Source organism: Meles meles, chromosome 1, assembly GCF_922984935.1.
Source record: "Meles meles chromosome 1, mMelMel3.1 paternal haplotype, whole genome shotgun sequence".
In the NCBI taxonomy this organism is placed as follows: Eukaryota; Metazoa; Chordata; class Mammalia; order Carnivora; family Mustelidae; genus Meles; species Meles meles.
In genome coordinates this window covers 161782670-161804125 of record NC_060066.1, presented here as the reverse complement: position 1 = coordinate 161804125, position 21456 = coordinate 161782670, and the positions used below count along the sequence as shown (strand labels likewise).

Here is a 21456-nt window from a genome sequence, read left to right as displayed (position 1 = left end):
TCCTAAGATCTGATTTAGAGGCCTGAAATACGCCTCTGAAAAAGCACAAAAGGTTATTCTGGAAAAGTGTCCCAAAGGAACAAGGGTGATGTTAATTTTTCAAGGATGTTTTGGTGACTTTTGAGAGTTGCAGTCGTCATTGTCAAGCATGAAGCCGGGAAGAGGAAGAGTGAGTTATTTAACGGTGATTCTTCCTTTCCTTAGATTTTGCCTTTTTTTGGACTCTGCTCAAAGCCCATCCCCCAAGAAACTGGCGGCTCAAATCCCAGGTTTTCAGATACATCAGACTACAATAGCATTCTTCATGCATCTCCATTCATAAACATCAGTCCCCAGGGGAATAACTTTTAGTAGTGTTCAAAATCACCAGCATCCACTTTTTTAATAAGAAGAAAAAAATCATTCACAAAAATAAAGGAGAAATATATATGTGCTGCCGAAGCGAGCTCAAAAATAAAGGAGAAATATAGAAACCTCAGTGGTGTTTAAGATCTAAAACCCAATTTCTATTTATATTTATAGCCATAATATCAAAGTAGTTATACTCATTATAGAAATTTAGAAATATAGAAATACAGAAAATTAGAAAATTTAGAAAAACAGGAAAATATTAATAAAATGAAATAGCCTGTAGTTTAATAACTATAGATAGCCACTGTTATCCATTTGGTGTATTTCATTTCCAACATTTTTCATGTGATGTGACTGTGTGTATATGCATGTGTAGTGGGTATTTTTCAAATTATGCATTCTTTTATTTTAACATATGACAATGTCTACCATGCCATTCAAATGTATTTTAAAATAGCTCATAGTTTCCTTTATTCTCATCATGAAATTGATTTAAGCACATTATTTTTAAAAATTCACACAATATGGAAAGTATATATAAAGGAGTAAATACAGAGAAAGAAGGAAATCCTGCTGTTAGCAGCCACATGGATGGATCCTGAAGGCATTTGCTAAGAGAAATAAGCCAGACAGGCAAAGACAAATACTGCATGATTTCACTTACATGTGGAATCTAACACAAAAACAAAAGCAAGTCAAACTTACAGAAACAGAGAATAGAAAAGTCGTTGTCAGGGGCTGGCAGGTGGGGGAAATAGAGAGAAGTTGATAAACGGGTACAAACTTTCAACTCTATAATCAATACGTTCTGAGGATCTACTGTGTAAGACGGTGACTGTAGCTGAGAGTGCTGTATTGACACTGTGCTGGATTGCTGTATTGACAGTTGAAATTTGCTAAGAGAGTAGAACTTAAATGTTCTCACCAAATTGTGTGTGTGTGTGTGTGTGTGTGTGTGTAAGGTGATGAATGTGTTAATTAACTGGATGGGAGGAATGCCTTCACAATGTGTATGTGTATCAAATCATCATGATGTGCACTTTAAATTCCTTACAGTGTCGTTTCTCAATTATGCTTCCATAAAGCTGAAGGGGAAAAAAGATCCTATAACTGAAAAAAAAAAAAAAAAAAAGTAAAGAAAATACCACCCTGATCACACTTTAGAGATTAGCAGAGATGACATTTTTAACAGTTGATGGAAAATCTTAAAGAAAAGCCTCTCTCTGTATATATATCTATACACACACGTGTGTGTATTACATTTACTTGGTCCCAGAAGGATATCCTTTAGGATATCTCCACTGGTTTAATTTGAGGGGTGCAAGATAAACTTCATTAAATGTAGAAAACCACTTTTTCTAGCAACATTAATAGACCAAATGCAGGTCACCATCTTCAGTATAACAATTAGAAATTGAGTCTAAACCTATTTCATATTCAGAATAAAAAAGGGATCTAAATCAATTCCGCCCATCAGCAGTTAGGGTTTTATGCCGCATATTCATCACCTTGACCTCTTTCTTCTCTTTGATGTTGATAGTTGAAGTTGGAGGCACATAAAATATTCCAGGCTTTTAGCTGCGTTAGGATTCCCGAGTTGATTTATAAGTTGCCAAAGGTAAACAGCTTTTTCAAAAGTCATCTAAAAGTTTTCAACAGATACAGTTTTAGCACCTGAGTTATATATATTCTTTCATGATGCATAATTCAGTCATAACCTACTTGCTCCATCTTTCAAAAGTCTGTGGTTTAGTTTACAAAGGATGTGGCGGTTTCTCCTGCCTACTGTTGCGTAGCCTGGCATGTGACACTTTATCTCCTGTGTACAAATAACCTTTCACTTTATTGCTGCATCAGAAGGAATCTTTTGTAAAAGGTATTTTAAGGGGAAAGAAGGATCCAAATGTAAGTTCAAATGTAGTCATGAGAGGCTGACCAATCCAAGTAACTCAGCTCGACTGAGGAGACTGTGAGGTGAGCTGCTAAATTCTACTCGTAGTGACATTCCCACAAGTATAGACAAAGACAACGGCGGAACCTGCTCTGTTAGCAGCCGCCAGGTTTCTTTTGACCTTGTTTACAAGTTGCAACTCAACTTCAAAAATGTGAAAATGTCATCAAATTATGTTTCTTAAGATCAAGGAAATATGCTACCTAGAATTTTATGCAAATAGAATATATAATCTGCCCTGTGATCTTCAGTCAATAGCAGTCATTTCTTTTTTTTTTTTTAAGATTTATTTATTTATTGAGAGAGAACATGCACGCCAGTAGGGGGAGAGGGAGAGGAAGAGGGAGAGAGAATCTCCAGCAGACTCTGTGCTGAGCTCAGAGCCTAAAGCGGGGCTTGATATCAGGACGCTATGATCACAATCTGAGCCGAAACCAAGAGTCAGACACTCAACGGACTAAGCCACCAATAGTAGCCATTTCAACTTACCATATACAGTGTGTGTGTGTGTGTGTGTGTGTACATGTATGTGCATATATACCCATACATCTATATAACCATGGTAATGATTCTATAGTAGTATATGCATGTACCTATCTTCTATTGGGGGATATTTAGGTTTTTACCCTTTTTATTGCTATTATGTAAAATGGTGCAATGAGCAGCCTTCAACCTATATCCTCATGTACTTGTTTTAATTTGTTCCAAAGATAAATTACTAAAAATGGAATTGCTATATTAAAGGGTATGCACATTTTAAACATTAATATGTTATTACCAAATGTCTCTCCAAAAAGTTCATAGCAGTATTATGACTAACAATTTTTCCATGTCCTTAACAACATAGTTATATCACTACTTCTTACTTTTTCCAATCTAATGGGAAAAAATGTAATATATAATTGCTTTTAGATCCATTTTTAATTACTGAAGTCTTTTTAACATCTGCCGAGCATTTCATTGTCATGAATCATGATTTATTTCACTTCAATTATTAGGCATTTAAATTGTTTCAAGTTTTCCCACATGTAGTGAACATCTTTGCATATAATTCTTTGGCCTGAAGATATTTTTCTTAGAATAGATTCTTACAATGGGAATAATGGACTAAAATTGTACAGCTTTTAAAAGTTCATGGTACACATTGCCAAGCAATTTTCTAGAAAGGTTATACCAATTTTTGCTTCCATTAACATTATCTTATGCTGCCTATTTCATGAAGTGTTAGTTTTTTAGATCTTTTCTAATCTGAAAGGGAAAAAGTTCTCTCATCCTGTGTTGCCTTTTGCTGGTAACTAGCGAGGCTGAACTTTTCATGCTTTTTTAGTCATTTATGGTTGTTCAGTGAATACCTTGTTCCTTTTTATTTTTTTATTTTTATTTTTTTTAAAGATTTTATTTATTTATTTGATAGAGAGAGATCACAAGTAGGCAGAGAGGCAGGCAGAGAGAGAGAAGGAAGCAGGCTCCCGGCTGAGCAGAGAGCTCGATGCGGGGCTCGATCCCAGGACCCTGGGATCATGACCTGAGCCGAAGGCAGAGGCTTTAACCCACCGAGACACCCAGGTGCCCCACCTTGTTCTTTTTAAAAGTGTTCACGTTGCCCACTTGTACTTGAGGAAGACTGTAACAAGCTAATTTATAGTGTGTCAGCTCCCAGGCCACACCTTCAAGTAGCCATCACTTCTCTAAAAATACATACCAGACCTTCCACAGGAAAACAGATTTCCCCTACCCAAACATGCTTGGGTGTCTTTTTTGGAACCTCTGATTCTCCCTGTTAACAGACTCTTTGCTTGTTCTCTTGGCGCTCTTGGATCTGTGTCACGATCCGCTACCATTGTAGCATGGCCTTGCTCCTGTGTGGTTTGAAACCCGACCCAGGCTCCTCCAGCTTCTCTGAGGATATCAGATTCCCTGACTATATTCACTTCGTCCCTGCCTCAGCTCAGGCATTGCTCATGTTGCTCATGGGAGAACACATCTCCTGGCTTGACCAAGCTCTCCAGCCTTTCTTTCCTGTACTCGGTTCCTTTGTGTGGTCCTTACTAGATATTTCCCAAAGTATCTTGATTAGATCTCTCATAATTGTGGCACTGCAGATTTTATCCACTTAGCCTAAGTTTGAAGAAAGAAACTATTATCCTCTAGCAAAACCAGTGCTTGAAGTCTTCCCCAAGAGAGTTGCTGAGATTTACAGGGACATTCACATCCATAGCTCTTTTAAAACTAGAAACCAGTGCAACTCAAACTTTTCTTCATTATCCCCTCCTCTTACCCAGGGAGTCTGTTTAGACCTTTGTTTTCCCCTAACTTCCCCCAGTAGAATTTTAATATCATAAATATACTATACCTCTGGTTGTGTTTTGTATGTTTACCTATTATATATATATATATATATATATATATATATATATATATATGAATTTCTTTCGCCTTCTCCCAAGAACCAGTTTTGATACCCTTTGGGGTGATACTCCCCCACTAAGGATGCATGCACACCGTGTATCCAGCTAAATCTTGGAGCAAAGCTCACTAACATGAATGGTCAAACATTGGTAATATAGAATAGGATTTAAGAATACCATTGAATTCACTGGGGGAGGGTATGTGTTGTGGTGAGCTCTGTGTATTGTGTAAGACTAATGAATCACAGACCTATACCCTTGAAACAAACAATACACTATATGTTAATAATAATAATGATAATAACAAATAGTGCCATTGAATTTAGATCTGGTTTTCAGTCCCAGCACCTCTGCTTACTATAGAGCAAGTTACCTTGAGCAAATTATATGATTTTACTAAGATTCAGTCCTTCAATGGTGGAACATACATAATAACGATATGTACCTCAAAGAGATGTTTTGAGAGTAGAAGACAATATGCACATAAAGTATTCAGCACAGTGGCCATCACACATAGGCACTCTATGCAAATTAGCACTTGACATCATTATTCATATTCTTTGCATACTTTGCTCTCGCTGGCCCAGGATATAGATGCTGGATCAAACACAGTCTCAGTACTATCTATACAAAATTGTCCAGGATTTGGTCATGTGAGTCCTCATACAAAAACATTTTCATTATGGCTTTGTCTCTCACCTTGTGTCCATTTTTAATAATAGTCCTTGGGTTGAATATGTTTGATGTGATTTTGATGATGAAAACAAGTATATTTTTTTATTTTCTTAGTCAAATATGTTATTTTAGGAAGTTAATTAAATATGGCATTAATGTTGGATCAGAGTTTGGGAACTGTATGCAAAGATCCAGTTTGAAGAAAATTATCTATAAAACATGACAAAAATGTCAACTGGTCATGTTTCTGGACTGAGTGGAATTTGAAAAACAAGAAATATATGCTCATTAAATACACACTATATTTCTATGTACGTGTATCTCCAGGCAGGTAAGCAGGGATTTATAACGAAGAAGACTGAAAATAACTCTAATCCCATTTGTGTACCCAGAAATACCCTTAACTCTGCTCTGTGAAAACTGACTTTCTTAGGTGCACCTTCCTCATTTTCCTAGAGGCAAATGTCTTGCGCACTGAAAAGCGTGTAACAGAAAGAATTTATACAATGCCACTGTGAGTCAAGATAAGACCTATGGGGGTCCTTCTATGGAAGGAGCACAAAGTTAAGTGGACCTACTCTTCATCCTGACTCCACCACCTACTGTCTGCAAGAATGTAGGCAAATGACTCTTTTTTCAGACTTGCTTTCTTGATCTGTAATATGTAATAATGTCTACTGGGCACAGGATTATGGTGGTAATTAAATGATGCCCTACGTGTAAAGCATAAAATACAGTGTTTAGTTCATAGCAGGTACTCAGTAATACTGATGTCTTCTTTTATGAGGTTTTCCCTTTTTCCTTTTTACTGGCACACAGCAAGTTAGCTTGCTACTAATCTCATGATATGAGAAGCCAAAGTAGCTATTGGGGAAACTCCTAAACTTTTGTAAGCCTCTGGTTTTGTCATCTATAAAATAGTGATGATAATAGGTTTGTTCTTAAAATTATGAAGATTCAGTAAGGTAATACATATGAAATATTTAACAAAGCCCCTAGAATACAAAAAGTATATGCTCAATTTAGCTCTATTCACAGCATTATTATTTATTAGATTAGGCTATGGTATTTATTAAGCTATCAAAAATTCTCCAATAGACAAAAGTATACAATTATACCAAAATATACAAAATAATTTATGTAAAGTGTTTATCTGCAACATACACACAAACACATGTATACAACATACACATATATATTTCATATCATTTAAGCCAACTAGTTTATGTAAAATTGTAACATTCAAAGATGTAGAGAAAAAGAAAAAGCTAGAAAATTTTTTATAGTAAGTTTCTTTTGACTCCTTTTCTTACAAACCTATCCTAATTTTTTTTTAAATGAAGCTGCTGTTATTTTTTTTAAAGTAACATTGCTTTATTAATCATCACTTCTGCTACGATTCGCAAGCTCTCAAGAGCACAACTCATCTTCTCAAGGAAGCTCTTTGGATACAATTCTTTCTACTAATGTAAGAAGTTCTAATTGTCTCCTTATCTTCTCTGGTGTGCTAACTGCGTATAATCTTGAGGGGAGCCGGAAGCAGTACATCATGTTTGTGATTCTTCTTTGTTGTTCATGGTGATGGCTATCATTTATTGAGCATTTCCTACGTGCAGGCAGATACCCAGTCAAACTCTATACCCAAGTGTCATTACTGGCGTCTTTGCAGTTATTGGATTTCGTAGGAAAGTAAAGACCAATGTGACATGAAAGTATTTACTTGTAACATTAGTCCCTGTTCGAATATCACTTTTCACAAGTTAACACTAGTGTCTATAGCTTGTATTCCTACTCATCACATAAATACAGTCCGTCAGTTTCTCCATAAATGTCTGATCTTACAAATGGTGGACATATAATGCAAATACATTGCACATTTGTTGAAAAGTGAAATTGCCAATCATAGAATGGATACAGGATTATATAAAGCCAATGAAAATCATGGTGTAAAGATCTTTAGGTTAAAGTCATTGTCAGCTGAGGGTTTAGCAAAAATAGGGCTATTAATAACTAAAGAAGAAAAGGAAGCTTACATCATACACACTTCAAAAGTATATCAACAAACTGAGAGGCCCTTAGGAAATTTATAAAACTCTCTATTACCTCTGCAGTAATGGCTCATTATGATCATGAATCAAAGCCAAATCTGAACCTAGATTGGTGTATAAAGCTTTAATATAATTTTATCAGAAAAGTGAACCCTTTCTCAAAATATCAACACAGTCATTTCTGCTCCATCTAAGAATTAACTAATTATTTAAATGTAGTATGTTAAAAGATTCTTCCACAGATTTAGACTGACAATTTCAAATCCCAATCAAGACTTTTATCACTACATACTATAAATTTTAGGAACTGCTTAAATACATTCACTTTTAAGTGATTTTTTTTATGATACTGACTATCTTCAGGTAACAAAGACATCCTATGTCATCATATTTAATTCTCATAACATCTGTAGGAGGTACCATCTCCATTTCACAAAACAATGAAGCTGGACCTCAGAGAGGTTAAGTAACCCACTCAAGGTCACACAGTTAGTGATAAAGTCAGGATTCAAATGTAATTCAATCAGATTCTGACATTATTTGTCTCTCTCAATGCATTGTACACAATATCTTCTATAAATTATCATAGAATTGAACATGATTATCTTTTTTTAAATTTTTTAATTTTTTATTAACATATAATGTATTGTTAGCCCCAGAGGTACAGGTCTGTGAATCACCAGGTTTATACACTTCACAGCACTCACCATAGCACATACCCTCCCCAATGTCCACAACCCCACCACCCTCTCCCTAACCTTCTTCCCCTGGCAACCCTCAGTTTGTTTTGTGAGATTAAGAGTCTCTTATGGTTTGTCTTCCTCCCAATCCCATCTTGTTTCATTTATTCTTTTCCTTCCCCCAAAAACCCCCCATGTTGCATCTCCACGTCCTCATATCAGGGAGATCATATGACAGTTGTCTTTCTCCGATTGACTTATTTCACTAAGCATGATACCCTCTAGTTCCATCCACGTCGTCGCAAATGACAAGATTTCATTTCTTTTGATGACTGCATAGTATTCCATTGTGTATATACACCACATCTTCTTTATCCATTCATCTGTTGATGGACATCTAGGTTCCTTCCATAGTTTGGCTATTGTAGACATTGCTTCTATAAACATTCAGGTTCACATGCCCCTTCAGATCACTAAATTTATATCTTTAGGATAAATACCCAGTAGTGCAATTGCTAGATTGTAGGGTAGCTCTATTTTCAATATTTTGAGGAACCTCCATGCTGTTTTCCAGAGAGACGGCACCAGCTTGCATTCCCACCAACAGTGTAGGAGGGTTCCCCTTTCTCCGCATCCTCGCCAACATCTATCATTTCCTGACTTGTTAATTTTAGTCATTCTGACTGGGGTGAGGTGGTATCTCATTGTGGTTTTGATTTGTATTTCCCTGATGCCGAGTGATGTGGAGCACTTTTTCATGTGTCTGTTGGCCATCTGGATGTCTTCTTTGCAGAAATGTCTGTTCATGTCCTCTGTCCATTTTTTGATTGGATTATTTGTTCTTTGGGTGTTAAGTTTGATAAGCTCTTTACAGATTTTGGATACCAGCCCTTTATCTGATATGTCATTTGCAAATATTTTCTCCCATTCTGTCAGTTGTCTTTTGGTTTTGTTAACTGTTTCCTTTGCTGTGCAAAAGCTTTTGATCTTGATGAAGTCCCAATAGTTCATTTTTGCCCTTGCTTCCCTTGCCTTTGGCGATGTTCCCAGGAAGAAGTGTCTGCAGCTAAGATTGAAGAGGTTGCTGCCTGTGTTCTCCTCAAGGATTTTGATGGATTCCTTTCTCACATTGAGGTCCTTCATCCATTTTGAGTCCATTTTCATGTGTGGTATAAGGAAATGGTCCAGACTCATTCTTCTGCATGTGGCTGTCCAATTTTCCCAACACCATTTGTTGAAGAGACTGTCTTTTTTCCATTGGACATTCTTTCCTGGTTTGTCGAAGATTAGTTGACCATAGAGTTGAGGGTCTATTTCTGGGCTCTCTTTTCTGTTCCATTGATCTTTGTGTCTGTTTTTGTGCCAGTACCATACTGTCTTGATGATGACAGCTTTGTAATAGAGCTTGAAGTCTGGAATTGTGATGCCACCAACTTTGGCTTTCTTTTTCAATATTCCTCTGACTATTTGAGGTCTTTTCTGATTCCAAATAAATTTTAGGATTATTTGTTCCATTTCTTTGAAAAAAAAATGGATGGTATTTTGATAGGGATTGCATTAAATGTGTAGATTGCTTTAGGTAGCATAGACATTTTCACAATGTTTGTTCTTCCAATCCATGAGCATGGAGCATTTTTCCATTTCTTTGTGTCTTCAGTTTCTTTCATGAGTACTTTATAGTTCTCTGAGTATAGATTCTTTGCCTCTTGGTTAGGTTTATTCCTAGGTTTCTTATGGTTTTGGGGGTAATTTTAAATGGGATTAATTCCTTAATTTCTCTTTCTTCTGTCTTGTTGTTGGTGGAAAGAAATGCAACTGCTTTCTGTGCATTGATTTTATATACTGACACTTTGCCGAATTCCTATAGGAGTTCTAGCAGTTTTGGAGTGGAGTCTTTTGGGTTTTCCACATATAGTATTATATCATCTGCAAGGAGTGATAGTTTGACTTCTTCTTTGCCGATTTGGATGCCTTTAATTTCTTTTTGTTGTCTGATTGCTGAGGCTAGGACTTCTAGTACTATGTTGAATAGCAGTGGTGATAATGGACATCCCTGCCATGTTCCTGACCTTAGTGGAAGAGCTCTCAGTTTTTCTCCATTGAGAATGATATTCACAGTGGGTTTTTCATAGATGGTTTTGATGATACTGAGGTATGTACCCTCTATCCCTACATTTTGAAGAGTTTTGATCAGGAAAGGATGCTGTACTTTGTCAAATGCTTTTTCAGCATCTATTGAGAGTATCATATAGTTCTTGTTCTTTCTTTTATTAATGTATAGTATCACATTGATTGATTTGCATATGTTGAACCAGCCTTGCAGCCCTGGAATAAATCCCACTTGGTCGTGGTGAATAATCCTTTTAATGTACTGTTGGATTCTATTGGCTAAATTTTGATGAGAATTTTTGCATCTGTGTTCATCAGGGATATTGGTCTGTAATTCTCTTTTTTGATAGGATCCTTGTCTGGTTTTGGGATCAAGGTGATGCTGGCCTCATAAAATGAGTTTGAAAGTTTTCCTTCCATTTCTATTTTTTGGACCAGTTTCAGGAGGATAGGTATTAATTCTTCTTTAAATGTGTGGTAAAATTGCCTTGGGAAGCCGTCTGGCCCTGGGCTCTTGTTTGTTGGGAGATTTTTGATGACTGCTTCAATTTCCTTACTGGTTATGGGTCTGTTCAGGTTTTCTATTTCTTCCTGGTTCAGTTTTGGTAGTCTATACATCTCTAGGAATGCACCCATTTCTTCAGATTGTCAAATTTGCTGGCATATAGTTGCTCATGATATGTTCTTATAATTGCTTATATTTCTTTGATGTTGGTTGTGATCTCTCCTCGTTCATTCATGATTTTATTTATTTGGGTCCTTTCTCTTTTCTTTTTGATAAGTCTGGCCTGGGGTTTATCAATCTTATCACTTCTTTCAAAGAACCAGCTCCTAGTTTCATTGATTTGTTCTATTGTTTTTTGGTTTCTATTTCATTGATTTCTGCTCTGATCTTTATTATTTCTCTTCTCATGCTGGGTTTAGGCTTTCTTTGTTGTTCTTTCTCCAGCTTCTTTAGGTGTAGGGTTAGGTTGTGTATTCGAAATCTTTCTTGTTGAACATGATTATCTTTTTTATTAATTCTAATACAATTCACTTTTTTATAGAAAAAGCTAACCCAATTCCCACTGTCCACTACTTCATACAACTCTTAGAGTTTATTCTTTCTTCATTTATGCATCCTGACCCTTTCTGTTGCTTCCATCTCTTGGTTCCGTCTGTGGCATTCTTACTCCTGGACGTAATGGTCACTCACCTCCCATCTACAGCAGGCCTGGTGGAGTGGGCCGTTCTTTGGATCGGTAGACTGCAAGGTCTTCAAACAAACAAGGCCATCCTCTCCTGCTTTTCGTGCTTTCAGTTGGGTTTTTAGAGTGACCGTTTCTAACCCCGTATGAACAGGAGGTAAAACTTGCAGTTCTTTTTTTTTTTTTTTTTAATTTTTATTTATTCATTTGACAGAGAAAGACACAGCAAGAGAGAGAACACAAGCAGGGGGACCAGAAGAGGGAGAAGCAGGCCTCCCACTGAGCAGGGAGCCTAATGTGGGGCTCGATCCCAGGACCCTGAGATCATGGCCTGAGCTGAAGGCATACAGTTAATGACTGAGCCACCCAGGTGTCCCAAAACTTGCAGTTCTTATGATGCTTGGGCTTTTCCAAAGACAAACCCTCTCTACCATTGGATAGAGTTGTTACCCTGATATCAATACCCCCATTTCATGGGCATGCAGCTGGAATAACTGACCTGCCCAATGTCAGATGTGAACTAAGCAGCACAGTCAAGACTGAAGCCCATACCCTCTGACACAGCCCTAGACTCTTTACTATAATAGCAAAGCATAATAACTAATATAATGGACACCTGGATGGTTCAGTTGGTTGGGTATCTGCCTTCAGCTCAGGTTGTGATAGCAGGGTTCTGGGATGAGCCCCTCCTCTGGCTTCCTGCTCAGTGGGGATTCTGCTTCTCCCTCTCCCTCCTCCCCTCCCCCTCTGTTGGTGCTCTCACCCTTGCACCCGAGCTCACTCTCTCTCCTCAAATAAATAAATAAAATCTCTTTTAACAAAAATAGTAACTAGGTATAGGTCACTTGCTCTCTGAATATGAGCTAGTTACTTAAGCTCTCAGCACTCCCTCATCTGTAAGAAGAGAGATGTTAAAAATGGCACTCACTTGGTGAGGTGGTTGTGTGAACCAAAAGAGATAGTACAAGTGAAGCATTGCAAAAGTTTGCCACCAAGTGAGGGCACAGTAAACAATAGTTATTGCCATTTACTAAGGACATAGAGACAAATGCTGCCAACACCCCTGATGGAGGGACTACTTTGACATCAATTCATATTAAATTTAAAACAGCTGAAAATAAGTCCTCTCCGTGAGCTGGTCTTGAGATGAAAACAGTTCTAACTTTTAGTACTGTCGAGTGGAGAAGATCATGCACAGAATGAGGAAGAGAGTACAAAAAGAGGAGGTGAGACGTTGCCCACTGGCCAGGTTTGCTTCCCGCATGCCTTCATGACAGGCTAACCTCCAGCCAGTGACCAGCTGGTGATGGTGTGAGAAGAGACCGCTCTGTGGACCCGGCGAGCAAACATTCACTTACTTGTAAAGTTAGCCTTCTTGTACTCTTACTCAATTTCTGGACCTGAGTGTTTTGCTTCCTCCTTTTCTTCCCCCCCCCCCCCCACTTTGTATCTTTCTTTTAAAATCTTTCTCCCTTCCCCCCTCCTTTCTCCCTTCCCATGTTTACATCTACAGTTTATATTCCACCCTCATACTCACATTCCAGTGAACTGCTCAGGAAATTCTTCCCCAAGTTAATGACCTTATCTTTTAAAGATGTCATGTTGTTATGAGGGTTTAATTCCCTTTTAGCCTTGGGGGATGTGTGATGTTGCTTGGTAATGAGAGTCATAGAAAATTGCCTTTGAGAAAACATCAACACATACTGGTAACTCTCTTTTCCACTTCTCAGAACTCCTTAAGTATGCATGCCAATTGCTTTCCAGGACCCTGGAATTGCTATTTTGTCAGAACTCCACAAGCTAGTGGCAGTAGCTTGTCCTTCTGGGGATACTGCAAATGCACCATCAGATGTCTAACATAATTTGTTCTGACTTCGGGGCTCTTAGAGCAGAGTGGGTAAGAGTGTGTGATCCGGAGTGAGGCAGTCCTAGGTCTGCATCCCAACTCTGTTCATACTGCTTACTAACTGGGTGACTGTGGGCCAGGTTGCTGAATGGCTCAAGACCTCGGTTTTCCCATCTGTGAAACAAGGAACAATAATGGTGGTTGCTTTATAGTGATTGTATCAGGATTAAGAGTTAATATCAGTAGAGCTCCTTGAATAGTTCTTGGTATATAGTAAGAAGTACAGATGTTTTCACTGTTGCTACTACTGTTTGTTAGAATCAGGACCTGGAGTTGAATTTTAGCTGTCCTGCTTTCTAGCAGAATGACATTGGGCAAGTGAAATAGAGATAATTATATTGAACCTGTTCATCCTTTCAATGTATGAAGAACGTAAAGCCATCTTGTATTTGATATTTTATTATGTTGAAGGATACACATAATAAATACCCTTTTCTACCTTGAATTCTTTAAAAATAGTCATTAACACTAATCTAATAATTATAATATTAAGCTACTCTCTAACTTCATATGATGCTTTTCCTTTCATTTGTGTCTAATATTGTAGTCCTCCCCCCCAAAAAATACTGTAGTCCCCTTCCATACCATAAGCTCTATGACGGGAGGGGTATATCAGCCAGTATTTAGCATCATGCTTAAGTATTACAGGAACTCATATTTGAGTGAATCAAAAGAAAACATACACTCAATCAACTTTTTTGTCCTACTGGTCCAAGCATTATATCAAGCAACTTTAACAGATATAATGGCCACCTATGTCATCTGCAAAAAATTAAGCATGCATGCATAGAATTCATTGTTCTTATGATAACAGAATGTTAGTGGTGAAAAAAACCTAGATATGCTAGTCTATCTCCATGCTCAATGAAGAATACAACCTGTATCATCTCCCTTTGCTTTCTAACTAAATACCTACTCGACTTCAAAACTCAGTCATAGATGACTAAATCACTTGCCTTTAGTCATGCAGGTCCTAAGTGGAGCAGTCAGGATTCACACCCGAGTCTACATGACTCCAGAGCTGAAACTTCCTTTTGGAAGTTTGGGTATCTGCCTTCAGCTCAGGTTGTGATAGCAGGGTTCTGGGATGAGCCCCTCCTCTGGCTTCCTGCTCAGTGGGGATTCTGCTTCTCCCTCTCCCTCCTCCCCTCCCCCTCTGTTGGTGCTCTCACCCTTGCACCCGAGCTCACTCTCTCTCAAATAAATAAATAAAATCTCTTTTAACAAAAATAGTAACTAGAAATAGTAACTAGAAATAGTAACAGAAAAGCCTCCCCTATACTGCTCATTTGGCAATTAATTTTGCAGTGAAATAATCTTGTAGTGCTGTCACTTGAACTATTAAGCTCTTGCTTGCATATGTTACTGCTATTAGATTTTTCCATATGTTTATTTTTGTCTTATTTTCTGGAAGTTTACATATTTGTGTTCCCACCACTATTTTACACATTGTAGAGACTCAGTGAATGTTTGACAGATCCACTCAAAAATTCAGTGAAGGGATATCCTTTTCAAAGCAGCTTATTTCTGTCTTAGAAGATTGCTTCTACAGCTCAAAAAATTTTAATTTAAAAGCCTATAAACAGCTTAAAATCATAGAATCCTTTTATGTTCGAGAAAACCAAAAGTAAATTGACTTTGACCTTACCCAAGGTCACAAAGCTATTAATCTGCAGATCCATGGGCATGAACTCTGGTCCCTTGCATCACTGTCTGGTAATGTTCTGCTAGATATTCAAAAATAGTTTCTGGGCCCCTCTTAGTCCTCTTAGGCCATGAGGCTGAAATTCCTCACCATCTTAGACTCTCCAGTTTTCCAATAATCCCATTAACAGGTATTTCCACAGGTACTGCAGAGGAAAAAAATATTTTGTCCATTATTAATAGCCTTTTCATGGAGGATAAACCTTATGTGCAATAATCTGGCATTATTAGGAATAAAAAATTTATCTGCCTATATTTCAGCTTGTAGTAATAAAGCTTTATCTTGAGGAAATAGTTAAAAAGAAAAAGAAGATCAATTTGCACAAAGATGGATTTAGAATAACTGCTAGCTGGAAATGGCCCGACATTTGGAGACTGCAGAATAATACATACTGGTCAAAAATGGTATGGAGACCAAATAGCAGCAAAAAAAGTCATGCGATAAATGGAAAAAGTAAAGTTAAAAAAAATGGCATATTAATTGCAATGTAGCAGGATGTGAAGGGTTTAGAATTGTAAACTGTGCATCCTTTAAGGCAAAAGTGTTCTTCGTAAGGTTTTGATGTTTTCCTTTCTCCTGCACTATAGATTACATCTAAATAAAGACTATAGTGCCCATAGGTAAACATAGCTTGAATATGGGGTTTCTGGAGAGAATGGAGTTAGGTGGGTCATGAAGGATAGACATGGATCAGACTGCATGTCTGACCCAGTCCATTCTGGCTGCTGTAACAAATTATCCCAGACCGGGTGTCTTATAAAGAACATAAATTTATTTCTCACTGTTCTGGAAGTTTGTAAATTCAAGCTCAGGGTTCTAGGGGCTAGATACTGGAGAAACCTCTCCTTCAGGCTGCAGATTGCTGGTCTTGCGGTGTCCTCTCTTGGTGGAAGGGCCAAGATAGCTCTCTGGGCCCTCTTTTATAAGGGCACTAATCCCACTCATTAGTGCTCCACCATTATGACTGTATCATCTGCCAAAGGCCCCACCTCCTAATACCATCGCCCGCAGCATTAGATTTGCAACAGATGTACTTGGGGGGACACAAACATTCAGACCACAACACACCCGATGGTCTTGTCCATCAGTACACTGAAGAACGTAATTGGTCTTTAGCTTGTGGATATGTGGCCTGATTATCATCTGATGAGCTTGAAAACAAAGCACACGAACAAAAAGCAGTAAAGCCATCCTTTTTGGGGATCCATCTGTTACTCATCTACTGAAGTAACCCAAATGTGTGACACGTTTGGAGCCCAGCAATGACAGTTGATGATCAAATCCATCCCCCAGATATTTTTTCCACACGTTCTTTCACCAAACCAGTTTTTCTCAAATCTTATTTTTTGGTTAATTTTTAATCTTGATGGATAAGAATTCCACATTTATTTTTGCTGGTATTTTTCTTCTCAGTTCCAGCCCAATATTCAAAAAGATCATGTTTAGCACCTTTATTGAGTCTGTCCTTATTTAAGATAATCTCTGTATTATCTTAAATTATGATACCAGTCATAAAAAGAGCTAATCATTAATGAGTGCTTACTGTGGACCAAGCACTGTGTTAAATATTTTATCTCATTTTATCCTCAAAACGGGCTGACAAAGTGAGTGTTGTTTTATCATCTCTGCCAAAGATCATATAAATAACAAGTGTCAGAAAAAAGACTCAGTCCCAGGTATGTCTAATGAAAAATCCCATGCTCTTAGCCACTGCAGTGTGTCATTTCTAAGCATCTTTCCCAGTTTTATCCAAGGCACCAAAGAGCCCAGACTAAGGATAGAACTCCAGGGTATTCCACTACAGACTTCCTTCATGACAGATGTAAAACCACTGATCCATGCCCATTGGATACTGTGACTCATCTAATAGTTCACCTGGCAAGACTATTATCCACCTGAATTTCACAATTTTATTCACAAGAATAACATGGGAAACTATTAAATGCTTTGTAAAACTGAAAAATATAATGGCATTCCCTTTATCTGCTAACATCTGCATTTCTTGCCAATTTTACCTTTTTCTTTCTAAGAGGTCTCTTCACCTACATTATTGTCCTTTTCCCTAAATTATCTTCCACGCTATCGCTAGAGCAATCTAAAGTCAAGCCCCATCACAACTCCCCTATTTCAAATACTCCAGAGGCCTCCCATCTTCGAGAGATGGTGCTCTTAACCTCAGGTGTAGGATCTCCAAACACTGTTTCAAATAACATGACTGCTGCCCACATGTGCACGCTGCTTCAAAAAGACCCATAGATTTGTACTAAATTATTAAAAAGTAACTATGATTTTAATGCCTATAAATCACCTATAAAATAAATAAATTTTCCCGAGTATTTATACAAAACTTTTCAGGACCTAATTTCTAACAGCCCCCAACCTCATCTCTTCCCATGTCTCACCTTTCACGGCATTTGCACACACTCACAAGCAAATAGTGCCCTACTTCCTGTGGTTTCTCAAAATGCCATATGTTTGCTCAGTTCCACGTATATGTTTGTGCTGGACCTTCTTCCTTCTCCCCGTTGTGAGATCTCACAAGAGAATGAGATTCATTCTCGAATCTCAGTTCCAACATCACTTTCTCGATGAGATCTTCTGTGATCTCTCTACTTACTTCATACATTCCGTAGATGATATAGGCAAAACACACACTAAGTGTGCAACAGATAACAGTGATGGAGGTAATGTTGGTGAATATTGGCAATGAGGATATTAGCACACTGAACTGTAACTCCTTGAGAATAGGGATTATGTTTAATTTAACTTTGAACTTTCTGATTATGTTTAACTTAACTTTGAAACTATCATGGTGCCTTATACATAGTAGATAGTAAGCATGGTGTTTGTTAATAATCAATTACGAAGTCCAAAATAACCGAACACCAAAGGAAGACGGTAAAAGAAGAGACCAGCATGAATGAGAATTACCAAAGAAAACTTTACTGAGTAGGGAGATACACAAATTTTTTAATGGTCAGATTTTTTAATGGCCAGAGAAGAGTACAGAAGTTACAAAGGTAAAAGAAAAAAATGCATAATACATAGTCTGCTCCAGGGTGGAGAAGAGTAAATGTGCTTTGTTTGATAGGAAGGAGAAGGTGAGCGATGACGTAACTACTTTGACATTACTAAAACTTCACTGCCTAGTACCATGACTAGAGATGAATAGCAAAGACAGCAATCGTAAATTTTGTTCCTTTCAGAAACCTCAAGTTGTATCAAAACCATGAAAGAGAATGTTTCATTTAGACAAACTGTATGATATAATGGGGGAAACACGAGCTTTATAGGGCAGCAAATGTAGCTTCGAATTTTAGCGTTGCCGCTTACCGGTTATCTTGGGTTGAGTCCCTTACTTATCCCTTCGAACTTCAGTTTTCTCTTCTGTAGAATGGAAATCATAGTGGTTATCCTAAAGGGTTGATGTGGGGTTTGAATGAGATAATTCTTGGAAGGCCTCTAGGACAGAGCCTGGCATGTAGCAGGTGTTCAATAAACATGATTGCTGCCGTTATTGTTTAGAGTATGAACTGATGTACTTGTGCATCTGTGCTAAGTCATGGTGTATGTTATGTTGTGAATGTTTTTGGACATGTAAACTTGAGCCTATTTGATCTGAAGGTAATTGGCTTTCTGAAACAGAAATAATCCAGAAAAGGATAACGTGTAACATGGTACCCCATGGCCATTTGTCTTTAAGATAAAGAAACACAAGAACCTTTGAGTGCAGGGTGAATGAAATAGGAAGCTAATAATTTTCTTTATTAACTACGTGCTGTACAAACTGTCATTCAAATACTGCCTTATGCTTTATGTAAAACACTGAAAACCCACTGTGACTTTATTCTTCTGCTTGGATTTTTTTTTCTGTAGAAAAATATGTCATTGAATTAATTTCAAGTGTGTTTGTTTGTAAAGCAGCCAAATATTTCCTTTTAAATACTTGAGCTCTATGTTGAATATACACACGTGGTTTTAAGTACATTTTTTCAGTAATAGATTTCATCCTTTAATCTTTTTTTAAATGGGCTTTAAGTTCCACACATACTAATATGTCTCCTATGTCCATTATAAATGAAAGTTTTTCATTTCATGCAGGTTCTTCCAGGGGACCCAGCCCCCTAACCATGGGAGCCCAGGACACCCTCCCTGTTGCAGCAGCATTTACAGAAACGGTCAATGCCTACTTTAAAGGAGCAGATCCAAGCAAGTAAGCCTGGGGCCTCATCCACTGTATTCTCCAAACTCTATCTTATTCAGTGGGGCAGTAGGGAGGCTGGGGGGTCAACCTAAAATAACTATTTCATTCCGTATCCTAAAGCCAACCAACCAAACAAACAAAAATTTGGTTAACAATGACAGGTGGCATGCATAGAATGGAGGAGAAAATTTAAATTAGAAATATTAATTCACCGTTGTTGTTTTTTTTTAAGATTTTATTTATTTATTTGATAGACAGCGATTGCAACTAGTCAAAGAGGCAGGCAGGGAGAGAGAGGAGGAAGCAGGCTCCCTGCTGAGCAGAGAGCCCGATGTGGGGCTTGATCGATCCCAGGACCCTGGGATCATGACCTGAGCTGAAGGCAGAGGCTTTAACCCACTGAGCCACCCAGGCGCCCCCACTGTTGTTGTTTTTTTTAATGTGCCAAAAGGACCGATAATCTAATATCTTACTCCCCAGAAATCTCTGGTTCAGTTTTGGTTGCAAGTTCATGGAAAATCCTAATCTAATTCTTTTAACAGTGAAAAAATTTATTGTCTCACAGAAGTAAATGTCTAGATCATGTCTTTATCATTTTAGTCTTTGCTGAGTGGGAATCACTCACGTAGAAACTGAGAAATGGTGCACTGGAATGAGAACCTGGAAATAGATACATTTCATAACAGAGAGATTACTTAGAGGACAAGTTGTATGTTACCCATACTAACTAAGGAAAAACTGGTCAAAAAATTTATAATCACAGAAAAATAAAAACTCTAGAGAAAAATGTACCACTCCCTATTTGCAAGAGTCAGGTTTCACTTATTTCAGTTTATCAGTGAACTTGACCTGAATGCATATGTAATATGATTAAATATTTTGCTATTCTATAAGGATTTTTCTGGTTAGAGTTCAGAAAGTTTATGGATTCCCTGAAATTATACTGCATATCTTATGTGTGTGAGCATATGGACATTTGTCCCTAAGGTCTATAACATCCATCAGTTTCACAAGGAGGTTTATGATCCCCCCCAAAAAATTAAAAGTGATTATTAGCCTACACTGAAAACAAAACACTGAAGTCAAACTGGCTTTCAAGTGTGTCTCAAGACGGGTCGGGTGGGTTCACCTTCATTGCGTGACGGCGGCTTTCGTGCGAGCCCCTGACTCGCGCACGTGTTAGACTCCTTGGTCCGTGTTTCAAGACGGGTCGGTCAAGTGTGTCATTAATACAATTCCAGACCTGAATGTAGTAGATAAACAAAGAACAAATCTAAGTGAGGAAAGAATTGCTTTTTATTTTTTACTTACAAGGATGAGGGCTTAGAAGACCTTAGTATCCATGGAAATAAGAATTAATAAAAGAAAATGTTCACATAGAACACTAGACTATTTTATGAAAATTTTTAAAAGAGTGCTAATTAAGTATAATTAGAGCTTGGATTTCTACATATATCTTAAGTGAGAATTTATATGACTAATAGAAACACTAGTTCTTATAAGCCGAAATCTAACAATACTACGCTGGGAAACATGATTAGTAACTCCACTTATCAGTGCCCTATCAAGACAGTGGGATCTATCAACCCCCCTAAATGTCATGTCCTTTTTTCACAGCATTTAGATTTTATTTTAAGCCCATACTATTGTAGACAGACCAACACTAGGGACTCCGGTGTTCTAGTCCATTTGAGATGCTATAACAGAATACTATAGACTGAGTTTCTTCTAAACCACAGAAATTTATTTCTTATAGTTCTTGAGGCTGGTTAAGTCCAAGATCAAGGCCCTGGCAGATTCACTATCTGACCAGAGGCAGGCTCCTGGTTCACAGTAAGCTTAAATGAGAGGGCAAGGCCGGGGGGGTGGTGGGAGGGAGATAGGGAACTCCTCAAGGTCGCTTTAATAATAAAAAAAAATCTCATTTATGAGGATCCTACCCTCATGACCTAATTACCTCCCAACAGCCCACCTCCAAACACCATCATATTGGAAAACAGATGTCAGCATATACATTTTAGAAGGACACAAACATTCAGGCTGGTTTCTCCCATGTCTTTTCTCTTTCATCCTCCAAGCAGGAAGGTAATTTGCCACATCCACATACCAATAGGAGGTAAAAGCTGCCTCACATCGAGTATGCATTTGAACTGTTAGCGCAAGTAAGAGCCATGTGCGTAAGTTGTGTATATACTTTACACACACATACATGTTTATTCTGTAAACTCTTCT

General features: G+C 37.8%; 1 protein-coding gene across 19 annotated transcripts in view; it reads left to right on the top strand.

Annotated features, from left to right (window-relative positions):
- The window catches only part of SGIP1 (SH3GL interacting endocytic adaptor 1), a 217763-nt gene that overhangs the window by 170941 nt on the left and 25366 nt on the right, over positions 1 to 21456 (top strand). For all 19 annotated transcript variants that reach the window (XM_046003690.1, XM_046003802.1, XM_046003689.1 and 16 more), the window contains one exon: positions 19122 to 19233. In XM_046003690.1, coding sequence (XP_045859646.1) covers positions 19122 to 19233 — 112 coding nt within the window. The remainder of the gene's footprint in view (positions 1 to 19121; positions 19234 to 21456) is intronic.